Source organism: Halichoeres trimaculatus, unplaced genomic scaffold (assembly GCF_033239565.1).
Source record: "Halichoeres trimaculatus isolate MK-OKI-2021-1 unplaced genomic scaffold, fHalTri1.1 fHalTri1_scaffold_13, whole genome shotgun sequence".
Taxonomy (NCBI): Eukaryota; Metazoa; Chordata; class Actinopteri; order Labriformes; family Labridae; genus Halichoeres; species Halichoeres trimaculatus.
In genome coordinates, this window is record NW_027437191.1 from 10,242,948 (window position 1) to 10,261,862 (window position 18,915).

The 18,915-nt window shown below is 40.9% G+C and overlaps 1 protein-coding gene across 1 annotated transcript in view; it reads left to right on the forward strand.

Moving 5' to 3' along the window:
* The window catches only part of fynb (FYN proto-oncogene, Src family tyrosine kinase b), a 121,732-nt gene that overhangs the window by 61,714 nt on the left and 41,103 nt on the right, over positions 1-18,915 (forward strand). Inside the window, exons 3-4 of the mRNA XM_074684710.1 lie at positions 8,696-8,952; positions 18,654-18,750. Of these exons, the coding sequence (XP_074540811.1) occupies positions 8,706-8,952; positions 18,654-18,750 (344 nt within the window). The 5' untranslated portion in view covers positions 8,696-8,705. The remainder of the gene's footprint in view (positions 1-8,695; positions 8,953-18,653; positions 18,751-18,915) is intronic.

The window sequence follows — 18,915 nt, forward strand, 5'->3', positions numbered from 1 at the left end:
ATAAAGAGATGAAAGAGGCTTCAGTTCAAAGAGAGCAGGCAGTGATGAGCTGAGGTCTGAACTGAAGGCTGTGGAGAGTCGGACACACACAGGGCTGAGAACGGTCAGTGAAGCTGATCACATTTAACCGGACTTCAGAGATCTGGAAGGATCTGTTCTTCCTGACGCCACACTGACACACTGTGCTATAACCTTTATTAATCCAAACTGCCAACACAACACAAGATTTTAAAAGAATCTTTGATGAGGGTGTGGGAAGTGTGAAAGCAGAATGTGTTAATTACTGAATCACACCCTCGCTGATGGAAGGTTAAAGGTCAAATGTTGACAGCAGTCGTCCTGTCAGGTGTCAGCAGAAATGAAGATTATCTAAATCAAGGGTTGCAACCTGCGGCCTTGAAGCCTCATACGGCTCTTTGAGTCCTTTGCAGTGGCTTCTTGTAGCTTAAAGGAAATATTAATGAATTATTTTTATTTGTCTTAGGGAACCGGTGATTAAAAACACTGACACTAAATAAAATCATGCATACTAATTTTGTTGAACTAAATATTGATTAACTCTTGCAAAAAAATAACTAAATTTTTTTTTTTTACTTTGTGCACATTTTTAGAATTTGCATAAAGTTTGACATTTGACATTTTTTAAATCTAGAAAAAAAAATGTTAATGTTGCATTTTTTATATTTTTGGAATTTTCACAAACAAATCCTGCAAGCTTCTGCAAATAATTTAAATTATTTTTTATTTTGCATTTTGTTTAATTTGTAATTTCTATTTTTTCTTTTTTTGGGGGGAGAAAAATTAGTAAATTTTTGAAATCGCTTTATTTATTTATTTATTGGAAATTTTGGCAATTTTTTAATTTCAAAATTCTGGACATCTTTGCAAATCTTTTGCACATAATTAAAATTTTATTTCTTTTTGAAACATTTTGCTAATTTTTTAAGTTAAAAAAAATGAAAAAATGCAATTTATTGTACTTTTAAATCTTGCATATGTTTCAAACTTATGAAATTACGTTTTTTCTTTTATTTTTAAGGCATTCGCCTTTTTTTTTTTTTTTTAACTAAGACATCACATGTAATTTTTTGTAAACTTAATACTTCTGGTTAAGTCAGTTATTTACTAGATTTATACAATGTTGAGAATTTTATCCACTTTTTTGTCTTATTCGATGAAGTAGATTTTGTCACTCCTGAACGACCTTAATCCAGGTGAGCTGAGCCAAAATGACTCCTATTAAGGTAAAGGTTGTAGACCCCTGATCTAAAGCTGGAAGCGCGGTCACAGCTGACTTCTTGATGGCCTACAGCAGCGCGTACACTCTGCTATGTTGCTTTAGTAAGAGGGGCTGTGTGGGTGTGTGTGTGTGTGTGTGTGTGTGTGTGTGTGTGTGTGTGTGTGTGTGTGTGTGTGTGTGTGTGTGTGTGTGTGTGTGTGTGTGTAAACATCATCATTAATGGTCTGCTCCTAATAAAACCAAAAGTCCATCAGCCGTCCTGCTCCATGTGAACAGCTGTGTTGCTAAGCCAAAGCTACATGAGATAAACTTTATCCATGCTGCAGAGATTATCGTTTAACCACTGCACAGGCACAGCTTTCCATCCGGCTCAGAGGGATCAATACATTTGTTTCCCCTCTGAAATCCTCTAGCAGTCACAGGCTGTGTGGAGCGTCAGGCTGCGGAGCTGTTTGTGGTCTCTGTCAGTCTGCTGTGAGTACACACGATTAGGGATGCTCTGCAGTCCTGCACCGAGCGTAGCATCGCGGCTGTTGCTCCCTGGCCTCCTGCCTGCTCGGCATCCTGTCACACAGGATTACATCGCCTGCTGACAGAGCCGTTGTGGCGTGTGCTGCTGCAGCGGAGCTTCAAGTGTGAGCCCAACATTTCGCTCTGCCCGCTCAGTGTGATGCCAGGTTGTTGACACGGGTCACACAAAGTTGATTACAAGGAGCACGAAGGCTGTGTTTCGGTCATTATAGCTCCTTATGGCTGAAACGTGTTGTTACATAAAGTGTGTCTTCATGCAAAAAGTTTCCCAGCGTGTTTATGAAGAAATCTAAAACATAAAAAACTTTTTAACCTGTGTTCAGTTTGCCATAGCATGAAGCATGTAAAAACACATAAGATGTGTTGATATTAAACAGCAGTATAAGAAATTAACAAGCACAGAGGCAGAGTTAGTCTTAAACATGGACCTGTCATCCTGTTAAGTTTGAAGAAACACAAATTACACGTTGGGATTACTCTCCTTCTAACGCCCTCATCGCCTGTGACAGCCTCTGATTGTGTTGGCGGGCGTTTCGGCCTCTGTCTGCACCAGCGTGCCCTGTGAAGGATCAGTCTGTAATTATGCTGAAAGAGAGTGGTCATGGTGTGTCAGTCACAACCAGCCGCTCTTCTAATTGGTTGGCGCTCTCAGAGGCTGCTCAGGAATCAACAAAGACCAAATCCTGAGCGGGGGCAGCTTTCTGAAACTTTAGAAAAGCTGTTTCCTTGACAGAAGAATCTGCAGTGAATGTCAGCGCGACTCAAAGGTTAACAGACACTTCAACTTGTTCAGCCATCGCTGCCCAGCTGACTTTAAGTGTCAGCATATATCTGGTGGTCAAAGCAAAACTACACATACTTGACGTCCAGAAACTTTTCTCAGTGATATGATCACATTTTTGTGAAGATTCATTGACAGAAAAGTTGTGAGCCAATTTCCTGATAATTGTCGGGGTCACATGATACCCTGTGTGCGTGTGGCTTTACCTGCACCTCTTTCTAACCAGCTGTCTTCTCTATCCATGATCTGATCCTTGCTTTACTCAAATGAGTGTCATTAAGTTGTAGATTTTGAGCTGATGGTGTGTTTCATTTGTACTTGGAAGTCAGGATTTATGAGTTCCAAGTGGGAAATTTCCTGCTTGGAAGTCGGCAGATCCACCCCACCCCTGAGTTTACAATTAAAGAGTTTTGACTGCACTCCCTTGCCATCTTGTGGCCAAGAGTCTCCACACACTGTTGTAAATTACATTAAGTGAGTGTCAAAACAAACTTTCTTTGTTCAAGACAGCTTTTCACTGGATACAACGCGCTTAGATAAGGTATTAATCAGTACAGTTACGTAGCGCTACGGTTTGAAATGTGACATCAAGCAAACGTTGTAGCAGCTGGGTATATGTTAGCAACATCAGCAGCCCAGTGCGCCAAAGTATCTGTAGGCTAACGTGACAACAAGTAAACCCTGTCAGTTTGTAAGTAGTTTAGTAACTGTCTATATTTAGCACAGCTAGCAACCTGGTGCTCTAAGACATGTCTGCAATGTGTAACATTAGTAAATCCTGGTTAGCTATGTCCTGCCAGTCATCTACCAATCAGAGCTAATGTAACCTCACTCTTCATTTTATTGATAGACTCTCAAGTTTGAACAGACCACTGCAGAATAACTGCTGACTGTGGGTTGGAATGGACATTATCACACACAGTTCAGCCCCTGTGTTATAGAGTGATACAGCCCAGGCTAAAGGCTAATTAGCCTTTAGCTCAGGCTGTATCACACTCCTGTTTATCTTTCCTCAGCTCTTCTGTACTTTTTCTGTCTGACAGTTAGGCTCCTGTGTCCACCATCACTACAAAATAAGCCATAGAAATTCTTCCAAGACTTCCAAGCCAAGAAGTAGCAATTTAGAATAACCTGTAACCAGAGATATTGGTGCTGATAATCTCATTTTAAAGTGTGGATTATGATCAGGCATATATCTAGAAGGGAGACTTTTTCAAGATCACTTTCAAACTCCTCACAGCCCCTTTGAGCTCCTGTTGTTTTCTGTTTATTTTAGCAATTCTGACTAGTGTTTGTCCCAATAAATCAGCCATATATTTAGTATTATTCAATAATTATATACAGAAGTATTGCTGTTATGGCAAGTTTTTCTGACCTGGCAACACACTTTTAACACGGAGATGACATCATTCACAGGCCCCACTTCCCAGTTTAGCATTGTCCAGATGTGAGGCTAAGTTGCTGTTTTATTTACCAGGATTCAAAATACTAAAAAGTAGTATCTTAACACTTTTTGGTTACTGTTAAATTCCAACTAAATTCAAGAACAGTCTGCCTCTGAAGTTTTCCGACACCTAAACATGTCTCCAACACAGGGCAGTGGGCAAGACATGGTGTGACAAGAATCCTAGAAAAGTGTACCTGGCATGTTTGAAATAATTTCAAGACGGTAGTTGTAACAGAGTCTGATTCTAGGATAACATCAAACATATAATTTGAAAGGGCTGTCAACCCTCACATCAAAAACAGAATTTTATGCAGTTTGCTAATCACATTTTAAACAACAGAAGAAGAAGGCTAACTGTGTCACTTAGCAAAAGAAGAAAACAATAAATGACATGTGTTGAGCATGTGGGGTCGCATCAAAATATTCAGGGGTGAAGAAAAATACAGTGACTGGGCGTGAACACACAACGGCAAAAACCTTAAAACAGATGCTTTGTTATGGCCCAGTGTCAGCAGCTTTCCAGCTCTATGCTATTTAACGTAGGTGTAACAGGTCAGGTTATTTTCTGGGGCCTACACAGCTGCACAGAAACTGCAAATTGCCAGAGGTAATGGAAATTGACACATATATTCTGGATTTCACAGTTACTTATATATAAGTCAGACAGATTTAACAGTCCTGTTACCATGACCTCTAAATGAGTCAACGGATACTTCGTAAATATCTTTAGGTGGAAAAACAGAGATGCTAAAGTGTGAACTTCTCAGACACTGCAACCCTAGAAAAAAAAATCCCCACCTCCTGTGTCATCATGTGGTTTACAACTGATAACATCAGATTATTTTTGTTTAACTTTGTCACTGTGCAACAAACTTTCTGTTGAGATGTTGACAGAATTGGTCAGGGAGCATCCTCTGGGGAGCTTCGTTCCTAAGGGTAAATTTCTCTTTAACCTCATCTCCAGCAGCTTGTCATCAGATCAGATTGTTTGTCTAAATGTGTGGAGGTTATTGTGTGGTTGACTCTTTGAATTAATAGTAGAGAGCTGTTCCTTCCGCTGATCCTCCTCGTTGAGAAAGGGAAACCCGCTCGACTCTTTCATTTGCCTCCTCTGTGTCCTCACAGTGTGTCAGCAGGGGATGTATTTACTGCAGTCAGCTGAGGTGACAGAGCCAGGAGACAGACAGAGGAAGGAGAGACAGAGGAGTGAAATATGTATTCAGACCGAGCACAGAGCTGAGGGTCGGCGCTGCACTTTGTCTTTAGAGCTGAGGATTTATCGCCTGGTGTGTCTGTGTTGATAAAACAGTTATCCTTGATTTTGCAGAGACAATAAGACGGCGTTCATTCCTCTGGGAGCACACAGAGCTCCCTCAGAGTAATCTCATGCCTGTGGTGTGTCCCCTGTCATTTTTCAAACCTTAGCTTTTACTTTAGCCGAGGGAAAACCATCAGAGATATTGAGAAAGTATTTCAAGATGTTTTTAGACTCTGGGCTTGAGCTGTATTTATGTTACTGAGTGAAACAGAAATGTTCCTGCTAACTTGCAGCGTGGCTGTCTCTGTTAGTTCAACAACATCTGGAGGGAATCTCTCCACATTTGGCTTCATCGTCCACTCCGAGGTCAAAGGTCAGCCTGTGGATGTTTTTGGCTCAAGAATTCATGTGATGAGGACACAATGTCAGACGACTAAGTCATGACAAATTTCAGCTGAAAGCTCAAAGGTTAAAAGTGTGACTGTATTTCCTCAGTCTGACGGGGGCTCTTCTGGGGTGACGTTTCCTCTGTTCTTGTGAATCACTGTGTTGTATCACTGGTCAGTTGTTGCTGTCTTCTTGTTCGGTTTAGTTCTCCTGTAAAGCCTGGAGAATAGTTAGAGATAAACATTTAAGACATTTGACTTTGTGAGTGTAGCTGAGTCTTAGTGTTGTCACTCACTGTGCTGCTTTTTTGTTAAGTCTTTAATTTGTCCCTGTGCTTTCCCCGAAGTAGCTTTTCATGATTTTCAACTCCAAAAAATATGAATTATTCTCTCATTGGTGTTTGTAGCTGCTGTCCCTTTAAGACTGCCCACTCCACAGACCTCCTTCTCTCTGATTGGCCAGCTCTGTCTGGGGTGGGACTTTGGTATTTATGGCCCATATGTCCAATATGTCAAAAACCAATTGGGAGATTCGGATGTGATTTTAAAAAGTCTTGAGCTTGTGCTTTTTTCAGGGACTTCTACAAGACATGAATATGTAGAGTTCTGAAATTCTGCACACATGTAAAGCAAAATATCTATTCATTACAGCCTCAAAGTAGAGACACCATAGAGGAAAAGCTGACTGTACGTACCCAGAAAAAGAGGCGGGGCTAAGTCCAGTTTAAAGCCTCCTGACAATCAGCAAATCTATGCCTCTGGCTGCTTATACAAATAAATGCATAACTCTAACCTTTAATGGGGCAAGATGAAAAAAAAACACTTCAGACATGTCTATAAACAAAAGCATGAGCCATCCAGACAAATACGATTATTATTATAACCACTTTTCAACCCTTACAGTTTACAGTTCTACAGTTTCATTTAGCAGACGCTTTTGTCCAAAGCGACGTACAACAAAAGCAAGAATTAAGACGGAAGGAAAAATCTAGTTTGTGCAACAACAGTGCTACAAGTTATTCGGCTGCAGGTGCTGCCATTAAGTGCAAGTGTTTTTTTTGTTTGTTTTGTTTTTTTTTGTTTTTTTTGGGGGGGGGATGGTTATCAACAAGCCAACAAACCACAATTAATTGCTGCAACAGTATGCTTCAATCATCAACAACATTCAGTAGTAATACTCTGAAATCATGAGAGCTGAGTCTCAGACCTTCTGACTCATTCTACCCCTGAGGACAAAGAGGAGAAGGGTCAGCTTAAGTGCACAAGTGTTCCCTGAACAGATGAGTCTTCAGACATCTCTTAAAGTAGAAGAGGACTCTGTGGATCATATAGAGTTAGGTAATTCATTCCACCATTTGGGCACAACAGAGGAGAAGAGTCTGGCTGGTGATTTGGAGCCGCGCTAGCCTGGGAGCAACAGGCATCTTTCACAAGTGCTTAAGGTCACTGCTTGGACAAAGCCAAAGGAGCAGGTGTTGATAAATCTTGACCCTTACTAACAGCCCAGCAGAAAAAGTAGAATCTGACAATCCTCTTGGTGTCACTCCTCTTTATTTATAAATCTAAAAACAGAACTGTAATGAATGTCAGAATGGGGGTTTTAAGACCACAACTGGGTTTTTTTTTGGTTGTCTTGGTGATATGACTGTGTGAGAACTCCCTGTCCTTCCACATGCCTATAAGGAAGGCCAAAGGGTGCTGCAGGAAGAGCACATATCCCCTCTAGTTCATGTAAATGACTGAAAAATTAAAGCAGGGAGAGCAGCAGCAGCGAGCAGAGGGAATCCGGGACAAGGTGAGCATCAGTGATAAACATATGACACTGATAAAATCAGACACAGCAGGCAGTCTCACAGTTTGTTTAATCAGCTTGTTTTGCTAAAACCTGTGTACTTCTTATTTTAATCAAGTAAATTTTCTGCTGTAGCTTTGAGGCTAAAAAAGTCCTTCAAAGAGATTTTATGAGATATTATGTTGTTGCTCTTATTCAAAGAAACTCAATTAGACAGTTTTGACGACTGCAGATATTTCACAAGTTATTTGCAGCTCAGCTTTCAGAATGTAAGTATAAAAGTTGTACTTCAAGTTTCCTTTGGAGTGCAGTCAGGAATTTTATATGTGGAGGGTTATGGGAAATGATTTATAGGTAGACTGGACTGTAAAGAACAGAGCTGCTTTGATAACGTCCAGCATGTGGAGGACAGGTGATGCTTTTTCTTCTTCTCTTCCTGCTGCCCGCCGCTGCAGCTCAGACTGCTTGACTGTGAGATAAATCCAACATCCAGTCTCCAACACGCCGTCCGCCCACCGATCTCCATTAAGATCATCAGGGTGATGTTGACGACAGAGCTCTGTGCCTCCACGTCTCCCCTGCTCTCAGGCCGGCTGGCCTCCCTGACATCAGTGAGATAGCGTCTGTTATTTCTCCTGAAAGAGAAAGAAAGAGACACATTGTTTGTGTGAGTCATCCTGAGAGCAAACTGTGTCGGGCTTTAAAAAAGGATCCCGTCTCCTAGAGCCCAGAGAGTTGATCAGTGGGAAGATGTCATCAGTAGAAAGAGAGAGCGGTGAGAAGAGGAGACCTCAAAGGAAGTGATGAAATCGGTCATCTTGTTTCATCTTATGGACTCAAAAGTTTATAACCATTAACTAGACGTCATTGCATGCACTAGGTGGAGGGGGGGGGGTTTTATACCTGCAGGGATTTAAATCGGCTTTAAGTCTCTGACGTGGCTGCATGGCTGCAATATACGACAACACAGGTGTGCACATCATACAGCGTGGTTTAAAATCAGAGGGTCAAACTCTTAAAACATGAAGTGTTTCTCTGTCAGGACTTGGATTGTTTTCAGATGTTGCGGTTAGAAGTCTAGGGCAGTCAGCAGCAAAAATACTAACTGTGGAGCAGGTAGAGTAGAAAGTTTTGACTCCATGTTCGTCCAAACACACTTATGTTCTCTCCTCGTAATCCTCACATAGCAAAACCACTTTTACTGCAGTTTAAAAGTAGTGTAAGTAACCCGATGTCTGCTTGTCTTCATGTCTTCCACAGATTATAGATAATGGGCTGTGTGCAATGCAAGGATAAGGAAGCAACCAAACTCACAGACGACAGAGACACCAGCATCTCCCAGGGAGCCGCGTACCGTTATGGGGCCGACCCAACGCCGCAGCACTACCCCAACTTTGGGGTCACCGCCATCCCCAACTACAACAATTTCCACGCCCCCGTGGGACAGGGGATGACCGTCTTTGGAGGAGTCAGCACCTCCTCCCACACGGGGACCCTGAGGACTCGCGGTGGGACTGGTAAGAGACAGATGATGTTGAGAGCTTAGTTTCATTATCACATGTTTATGTCGTGTGTGTCCTGAAATACACTTTTCAAAGACAGCAGGCAAATAAATCACAAAGTAGAGTTCAGAACCTGAAGTTCATTATCAGGTGGAAACATGTCAGGTGGACCATTCCTGGAGTGATGTTACAATGAGGAAATGATTTTGTGTTTCCTTGTTAGCTGCACACTCAAAAGGTCAGTGCAGAAAAACAGTCTGAGTTAAAGCTGACTGCATCTTAAGAGCTGCAGCTGTGCATAAAGTCCAAACAGAGTGCAAGACCGAAACAAACACAGCCCAAGATTTCAGATCCCCACTGTCCCAGTGAGACATCTCAGAGCACAGCAACACAACCAGTGTTCCTGTGAACGTCCAGAGTCCTCACATCATTACCACAACATCAACACAGAGCATCAACACACATCAGCACACAGCGTTAACACAACTCAACACACATGATCAACACACAACATCAAAACATGACAACACAGCATCGACACACAACATCAACACAACATCAACACAACATCAACACAACATCAACACAACATCAACACAACATCAACGCAACATCAACGCAACATCAACGCAACATCAACGCAACATCAACACATAACATCAATGCACATGACATCAACATTTAACACCTAAATTCAACACTCAACATCAACTAGGCCTGCACAATATATCGTTTGAACATCGCCATCACAATATGCACATGCGCAATAGTCACATCGCGCATGTGATGCGACTATCGCGTTTCCCCCATTCCCCCCAAAAAATTGCAATGTCAGTTTTTTCCAATATCGTGCAGCCCTAACGTCAACACACATCAACTAACAACATCAACACAAAAAATCAACACATAACTTCAGCACACATCAACACACAAAATCAACAGTAAAAGCATGTCAACACACAACAAAAGCACACAACACCAACACACAGCATCTACATACAAAGTTAACATAAACATCAATATATGTCAACACATAACACACAACCTCAACACACATCAACACACAGTGTCAACATACAAAGTCAATACACAACATCAAGACACAGCAACACAGAACACACAACCTTTACACACAACATGAACTCACAACGCCAACACACATGAACAGTAAACACACAATGCCAACACACAACATCAACACACATAAACAGTAAACACACAATGCCAACACACAACGTCAACACACAAAGTTAACATACAAAGTCAACACATGTCAACACATAACCACATACAATCTCAACACTCAACATCGACTCACAACACCAATACACATAAACAGTAAACACAACACCATCACACGTTAACAGTAAAGACACAATGTCAGCACACAAAGTCAACACTCAACAACACATGTTGGTACACAACCTCAACACACAAAGCTGACTAACTGTGTCAACACCCCACTCCTTCTGACTGGTCCAATGATACTTGAGTAATTTCCTGAGTCTTTGGTTGTTTATGATCTTTGATCCATCAGTCACACAACAGCTGGTGCAGACAGCAGAGGACCTGCAGCTCTTTAGTTCTGCAGGGTGAAAACTGCTCCAGTGAACTTAGGCTGGTGTCTTTGCAGAGAAGCAGCTGTTTGTGTTTAAAGAGAAACATCTGACTGTAAAACATCGTCTGAGTCTGCAGGGAAACTCTAAGTAATTCCTTCAGACACTTAGTGATACAATCTGAGCCTGTCAGCTGCAAAACACAACACAACTTAACAAGACTTATCCAGATCTAGTTTCTTTTAAATATGACAATAAAGTCATTACGGCCTGTCCCACATCAGAGGGCTAAATCTGTCAGACCAGCTCCAAAGAAGATGATGTCTTCTGTGTTTTACAATGTGCATTATACCTGGATGTTGATTGTGTTTCCAATCCCCAAACTTATAGACCTGGTCATCAGTGTCTGCAAAGAGAAACAAGCAGCCTAACGGATCAGACTGAAGGTGTGAACGTGTGAAACTGACAAAAAAAGAGCAAAAAAATGGAGAATTGAGGACAGTGTTTAGAGAGTCTGAGGCAGATGTTTGATGGAGCAGCTGTTGCTTAAAATCTTTGAGGGACAGATGATGTTTTGAGGGAGGAAATTATTCATCTGTTTAGCGAGAAATGAGTCTGTGTTTGTCAGATGAGCTTTCTGTGATCACAGCGCAGAGCACTCACACACTCACACACCTCTGTGTGGATCCTTTGTGCAACCACAGACCTCTGTGACATCCAAAACCCTGACAATCCTCACCTCGCTGCCCTGCGACAGCTCCAGCGCTGACCTCGCCCAGCCCTGTCAGGAACGTCCTGTTGGCATTAGCGCGGGGCTTTGTGCGGGGCTCATTGTTTGGGTAGGAATATTCTCACTCAGGATATCCTTTATGTTTGCCTGAGCTCGGCCGCGCTGCAGAGGAACTCAGCATTTCCACTCAACTTAGCAGGAGTCCTCTCCCTCAAAGTGTGGATTATTTTCTGCGCTACATAATCCAAATCCACACAGTGGCAGAGGAGCAGAGAGGGGTTTATCTTTTTAATTTCCTCCTGGTGGGGAAATTTGGACGTAAGCCGTTTCTCCCTCTCAGACTCTGTTATAACACAGCTGCAGCCACCCCCTCTCCCTCGCCTGGAGGAGCCCAAACTGCAGCTGGCAGCAGACACTTTATTGATTATCAGTTGATCTTTTTGCTTATGTCATCCCCCAAATGGAAATATGCACTGCTCGTCCTTTGACCTTACGTAACTTATCGAGCAGGATCCCAGCAGGAGAATCAATACAGCAGTTTATACCTTTCTGCCACCTCTGCTGACCTGATGGAACATCCACACGGCCTGTGCCGGGATGCGTTCAGGGCCGTGTTACGCACAAAGGTTAGAAAAACTCTGGTGTTCCCCTCAGACACTCTGCTACCCTGTTTCTCTTGGAGTTGTTGTCACATGAGCAGCAGCAGGTCGTCTCTATCAGCAGGCCCGTCAGCAGCAGCCTCACACTGCCTCCTCATATCAGCGCTGTTTCCCAGAAAGCTTCTGCCTGCTGAGAGCGTCTGAAGTGAAATGACTTGAATAAATGCGATCAAGAGGGTTTAAGTGGACTTTGAAGAAGTGCCTGTTCAGCTTCCATTTGTCAAACACTCAGAGGCATAAAACAGTTTAACAGCTGCAGTCAGCTCCGAGCCGAGGAAACACTCTGAGAGCTGCTTTTGTCTTATTCCAGCGCTCATCGGCTCTGTTTAGGAGACAAGACCAATCAAACTCATCTGAGATCTGGCAGACTAAGATCTTCACCTCTCAGCAGACGAGCTCAGCAGAAAGAAGGGGAATATTAGAGAGGAGAGTTTTCATCATGATGCACTTTAAGAAAGAGCAGAAATTTCTGATATAATGTTGAATAGGTTCCAAAATAAAGCTGTCTTAACTCATCAGCATGACATTTCTTGTAGATAACATATACATCTTTACTAAGATAGGTTCACCGTGAACTAGCCGTCCAACTTCCATTAGCGGCTAGCTGTGGCTCATTGCTCAGGGATCATCTACAAAATGAAATGCAAAAAAATAGAATAGAATAGAATAGAATAGAATAGAACAGAATATAACTTTATTGTCATTGTAACAAGTACAAAAAATTTGAAGTCACAGCAGCAATCAAGAAAACAAAAGTAAGAAAGTGTACAGAAAGTGCAAAAAGGTCCATAAGAAAATAGATGATGACAGTTAGCACAGCTAGCTCGTCCATCTTATTGAAGATAGATCTTATGTTCCCAATAACAATGGATGGAAGTCCATGTCGTCACTTCTTAGCTCACACCTGAGAACCAGCACGCCATCCTCACCTCCTTCTCCTCACCTTGTGGGAAACATCAGGCCTTGCACCAGTTAGCATTGACATGCTACAGGCTGCTAACAGCTGAGTTCACATGTAAACAATGCAGCCATGGTTACATGTAGGATCTCAAAACAAACACAGGAGAAAAAGTAGTAAAAATATCACTGAAGCCACAAAAAGTTTGGTGTACATGACCAACAAATGAGCCATACAAAGTAATGATCCACTCCAAAAACAAAGATTACAAACAAGAGACGAAAAAATTATAAGAAACAGACAAAGAAGAGAAAGCTGCTGCAAAAGGCAGCCATAGCCAACAGGGCAGCGCCTAGCAAAAAGATGCTAACGTTCCCATAAAGAGTTGAAAAGTCGTAGAAACACCTCAGCTTTCATAGTTTTTCCTCCTGACCAGACTCAGATGCAGAGTCCTAAAACTGGAACTTCAGCATTGATACATAAAGAGTTCTGAAAAAGTTGATTTGTTCTCAAAATCCAAACTGTTTTCTCTACATTTTTACTTAAACTAGAAAAGCACTCAAAGAGCGCAGACCTCCACCAAGTATATTGTGATTTTAACCCAACACTTAAGTCCTACTTTAATGTTATACTCCCTTTGGTGTTAGTTGCAGGTTTGTGCGATAATTTGTTTCCTGACAGTGTTGAAAATGATGATGACCCAGTGAATATTACATAATCCTGGATCTTAGTATCCAGAATATTGCCAGGATCTGGATCGTACTTTTACATCTGTCCGAAATTATGGTGACCTTGTCTTGTATTGTTTTGCAAAGCAATCTGACCATTTATGGTGGAGTTATATACACATATGGTGAAAACGGCCCTATCTCACAATGATAAAGAATCCTTATAAAAACCTGGATCCATACAATGATCTGGATCACTTCCAAAATTTAAGCACTTCCTTCTTATCCTTTTTTGAACATTCCCAGATAATTTCATCAAGATCTGTTTGTTACTTTTTGAGTTATGTTGCTCACAGACGAACAAACAAACTCTTCCGAAAACATAACCTTCTTGGCTGAGGTAATCATCTCATTTCATTTCAGCTCTATTCTTAAATATTTTTTAACCTTTTCTCTCGGGCGTCATAGTTTAGTCTCTGACTTCTGAAATAAAGGCTCCTTCACATACATGGCCTTAATGCTCTCAGTAACTGCACTTTTACACAAGATCAGTCTTGCTGTGACTTCTGTAAACATATTTTTCCAGACCTTAAGGTAAATTTGTGTTTTTGATATCTCACTTTCAGCTTTCTCTGTATATAAATACCTCAGAAAGTGGTTTGACCTTTTGTTTTTTCAATCATGGGATGTTTATGAAGATTAGTAACAGTTATGCCTCATTTCTTTCTTTAATTCATGTGACGTCTTGAGCAGAAGATTAGCATTCACACCACAGAGCATGCTGTGAAACCGCATAACTGTAAACCAGATCCTGTTTAACCCTGAAGTAGTCTGTAGTCTCAGAGATGTACCTGTACAGATAGACATGTTTAGACGTATTTATAAAACAGGTTTGGTCTGTGTCTCGTGTTGTCATTCATGCACACTGTGTGAGAGTGACACTTTAAAACTCGTTCATGAAGACAGTGATTGGCTGATAGGAGGGCGTGTTTTAGCCGTGTGATAAAGGCTCTAGGCATGCCTCAGCCTCACCTCTTTACCTGTTCCTAGGTCGACTCAAAATCCTGTCTAGTTAACATTTTCAATATAGTGACTGCCATCTATTGGCTTCGTAACACCTCTTCAGAAATCACTGAGTGACATCACTGAAGCTATCTCTATATCTGAGAAGTTGTCACCTGATGATCTGCACTCTGCTTTTGCTTCCACATTGGTTTCTTTTTCAAACATTCAAGGTCAGCTCTTGGCTACAGCCTCAAAGGGCTGACTGCTTCTTCCTCCTCTTTTTGGCTGCGCATGCTCATAAAGTTCTTCTTCTATGGTTTTCACTCTATGCTAACATGCTACTTATCTGCCAGGCATGGCATTACAGGCTTCAGAGGTGATCGTTTTCTGTGTTGCCTCTTTGTGTGGACAGAGATATTTCTGTGGTGTTGACAGAGATTTTTTTTAAACGAGCACAAAGATATCCGGTCAAAAAAATATCTGTATACTAACTCTGGAAAAAACACCAAAAATACCAACCCTGGATGAACCTCAGCATCCCAGAGACTGATGAAGAATCTCCCTTTGTTATCCCTTATCTTGCCTTTAATCCTTTGTGTGTGCTTTATGACTCAGATAATATGTTTTTGGCTCATCAGCACACATTTATTGGGCACAAAATCTGTGAAGTCCTGAAGTGAACCAGGCCCAGTCTGTATGTGAGACACTAGTAGCTCAGAGTGACCTGAGAAGAAAGGTGTTCGACCACACAAAGTAAACTAAATAAAATATTGTGGCTTTAGTTAGATACTCACCCTGTTATGTACGTGTTTTTCTTCTATTTTATATCTGTGCTCAGTGATTTTAGCTAATCCCATCCAAAGAAAACACTCAGACATCACTCCTGACGGATGGAGCCGTCCTGCTCCAAGAGATTGCGTAACAGCAGCGCTGTAGTTTCACACTCAGATAACAGTTTTCCAAAACATCACCTTTGCTTTGGTGTGAAATCTTTTCAGTTTTCTCTGAACACCCGAGAGGCCAAAAGCATGAAGGAGGTCTGAGATACCAGCTTCTGTGAAACTGAGGAACATGAGGATTCTGGATGTGAAATACGTGTAAAAAAAAAAAAAAAATCTGTAATGATCTTTCTCTTGGTACCTTTGCCAACAAATTCCGAGAGGTCTGTTAATTTTTGGGTGAGATGATGCTGGAATGCATAGATAGGAGGTTTTTTTTTAAAGTTAGTGGTCCTTAAGTAAAGAGGTCTGTCAGATGATGGTGGACTGTCCAACATCCAAAAGTTGATTGCACCCCCACATCCCTGTGCATGTGTTAAAAGTTTTAAGAAGACAGTGATTGAAACTTTATGACTCTTATCGAGACAAACCAGTGAGTTTATCAGCATCTTCTTAAATTTCATTTTGAGTTTCAGACCTCTCTATAACCCTGTCACCTAAATTAAAAGCAGGAGAATGATTAATCATCTCTGTACAGTTTATTTTTACCCTGAGTGTCATTTTAATGAAGCATCATTGGGATGAATTTGTTCACTCCGTCCTCAGGTTCCCACAAACATGACCTGAAACCTTCTCGAGCGCGTCGTCTGTCACGTCTCCAAATCACGCAGCGTTTTGTTGTGTTTGTGTTCATCCTCACCTAAAGGTGGCTTAACAGCTTGAGTTTTTCTCTGCATCATAATTTCATTTTCTTTGTTAACCTCCCGCTGCGATCTGTTAACACATCCTACAATGAGCCCTAATGCCTTTTTCACGCCTGCCACACGTAGAGCAATAAGCAGAAGTGTCAGGGTGAAAAATAGTCCCGTGGGAGGAGAGCCATGGGAGATATTAAAGAGAGCTGCTCTTCTTTTACTCCTGTGATGAGAGGGAATTTATGAGGATTAGTGAGAGAGGGGATAAGAAGCAGGGAGGGAAGGTGACTTCAGGTGCTCTGTGAAGAGAATTTAGATTCTGCAGAGGTTATTCTTCTGTTATCAAGACAATGCTGTGACAGGGAGGGAGCTGCAGTCAGAAGAATTACTGTGAGCAGAGGTTAACAACGCTGCAAGACGAATACAGTCAGTATTATTAAAGCTAACTAGTCCATAAAACTGTCCCTGAACCAGATCAGCTGGCTTCATCTGTCAGACACTTCTGTGCGATGCAGACTTGAGTCCTTTTTCATCAAGTTTAGAGTTTAAAGATGAGGGAAGCCATCAGAGGTGTGATAAGAAAGTTTCGGAGGTAATTTTTTTAAACAAAGATTAACCTCTCAAGACCCAGCGTCCACATATGTGGACATTCTTTCTTCATTTTTTTAAACTTTGACCCATTAGCCACATTTAGAGACACTGCCCACAACATTACACCCAATTTAGTGAAAAAAAGTTAACACTTTACTTTAGAGGTCCACAAGTTTTATCGCACTTAGGTAATAATTAGACAAAGATTTTCTTATTTCTTTGAAATTACCCCCCAAATTTCATGAGAATTTTGTGAAAATGAGCACATAACTTCTGGACAGATTCTGTTTTGCAGTGCGCCTGTACTCGCAGTGTCTATCACAATCGGTTAAGGCCAATTTACAACCCCACTCTTAGTGAGTATGACCACCGCAACAAAGGATACTGTCATCATATAAACAAGTCTGTCCTGTAGGCCAGGCCGACATACAGTGAGATTAATTGATGCATGAATTAATATGAATAACGTATCTTTAGCGATTACAATCGCAGTTAGACGCGTAAAAAAATTATCATTAATTACCTTGAATAAAATCAGAGAAAAGAACAAAGCACTACAGAACAACAGGCCTGGTATGAACTTGCAACTTCAACTTTATTTCATTTATATGGAACTTTTCATGCAGTTCAGCAACACAAAGTGCCTCACAGAGGAAACAAAGCAAAAACAAAACAAAAACAAAACAAAGCCGAACAGAAATAAGACACAGGAAAAAAGAAACAAAGGAATACCTTAAAAACCCCAAACCTCCCACTCCCACAAATATACCCTCACACAAACATACACACACCATAAAAAGTAAATATGACTCCTCTCTTCTATGAATCTCACACAAAATAAAGAGTAGAAATGTGAATAAGACCAAATCTCTGGCTCAACTACTGAGATATGCCAACATGTATAATGCACTGTTTATGAAATGAAAAAGAAACATTGTGTGAACATAAATATCAAATTTATAAAAATTTTACTGAGCTCTCATCAGTAACAAAACACAAACTTAAGTGCAGAAATGTAAATAAAATCAAAGTTTTGGCTCAACCACTAAAATATGTAAACTTGTGGATTGCACTTTTTAAACCCACTTTAAAACTTTATATATATATATATATATATATATATATATATATATATATATATATATATATATATATATATATATTGTGATGTTGGTTTAAAATCGATTTATTGTTCAGCCCTAGTGGGATATGGTGTTAAGTATCATAATGTGAGATGATGTGCAGAAGTACACAGTTTGATAGGATATGCAGCAGTGTGATACAGTAAAATATGAGACACGTTTAGTGTAACATTTGTGAAAGTGGTTTTGAAATAACAGAAAATAAAAAAAATTCAGATTAATTGATGGTAAAATTCCAGATTCAGGTCCAGATTTAGACAACTCTATTAATCCTCCAGGGGGCAAGTCAGTTCACAGTTTAAACAGCAGTATTGAAAAAAATGAGACTCCAAATTTAGCATAAGCTAAAGAACTGTTTCAGTTTACCTCTCAGCATTAAACTGCCTGATAGCTGAAAGAATACAAGAGCTCAAATTCATTTTTTTTTTTTTTTGCCATGCACCTTCAATAAAGATACAGTTCAAGTTTTAAAGCTGGATCCTGTCAAATCATTTAACTTAGATTTAGAGTCAGTACTTCTTACTGCCTGTGTCTGTTTGAGGCTGTCAAAGCTGTGGTCAGTCAGTGTGATTAAAAACCAAGAAATGCAACGGAACCAGGGTTAATTTAGAAACATGAACATTTATGATTTATAGTCCCCATACCCAATGAAGTGAAGATGACTCTGAGAGCTTTGCATTAATGTCTCTGCTAACATTAACTCATTAAACTCAGATTGGTCTGTGGACTGGGAGCGCTGAGCTGCTTCACCTCCGCAGTTAAACATGATTCTGAACTTCATTTTCTCTTCCTAATCTGCCACGTGCTGACGCTGTGTTTTCATCTGTCCTGCAGGAGTCACCCTCTTTGTGGCACTTTACGACTACGAGGCACGGACAGAAGACGACCTCAGCTTCAGGAAAGGAGAAAGGTTCCAGATTATCAACAGCACGTAAGTCGCTAGCGCTGCTTATCAGACTGCCCACACTCAGGAGGAATGCAGGTTTCCAATTTTATCCTCGTGTTAAAGGAGCTGCTGGGAGAGGAGCAGGCAGGAGGGGTGTGTTTCAGCTTGGACATGGAAAAGAAGTGTTTGGGGTTTATAATCTGGAGCAAA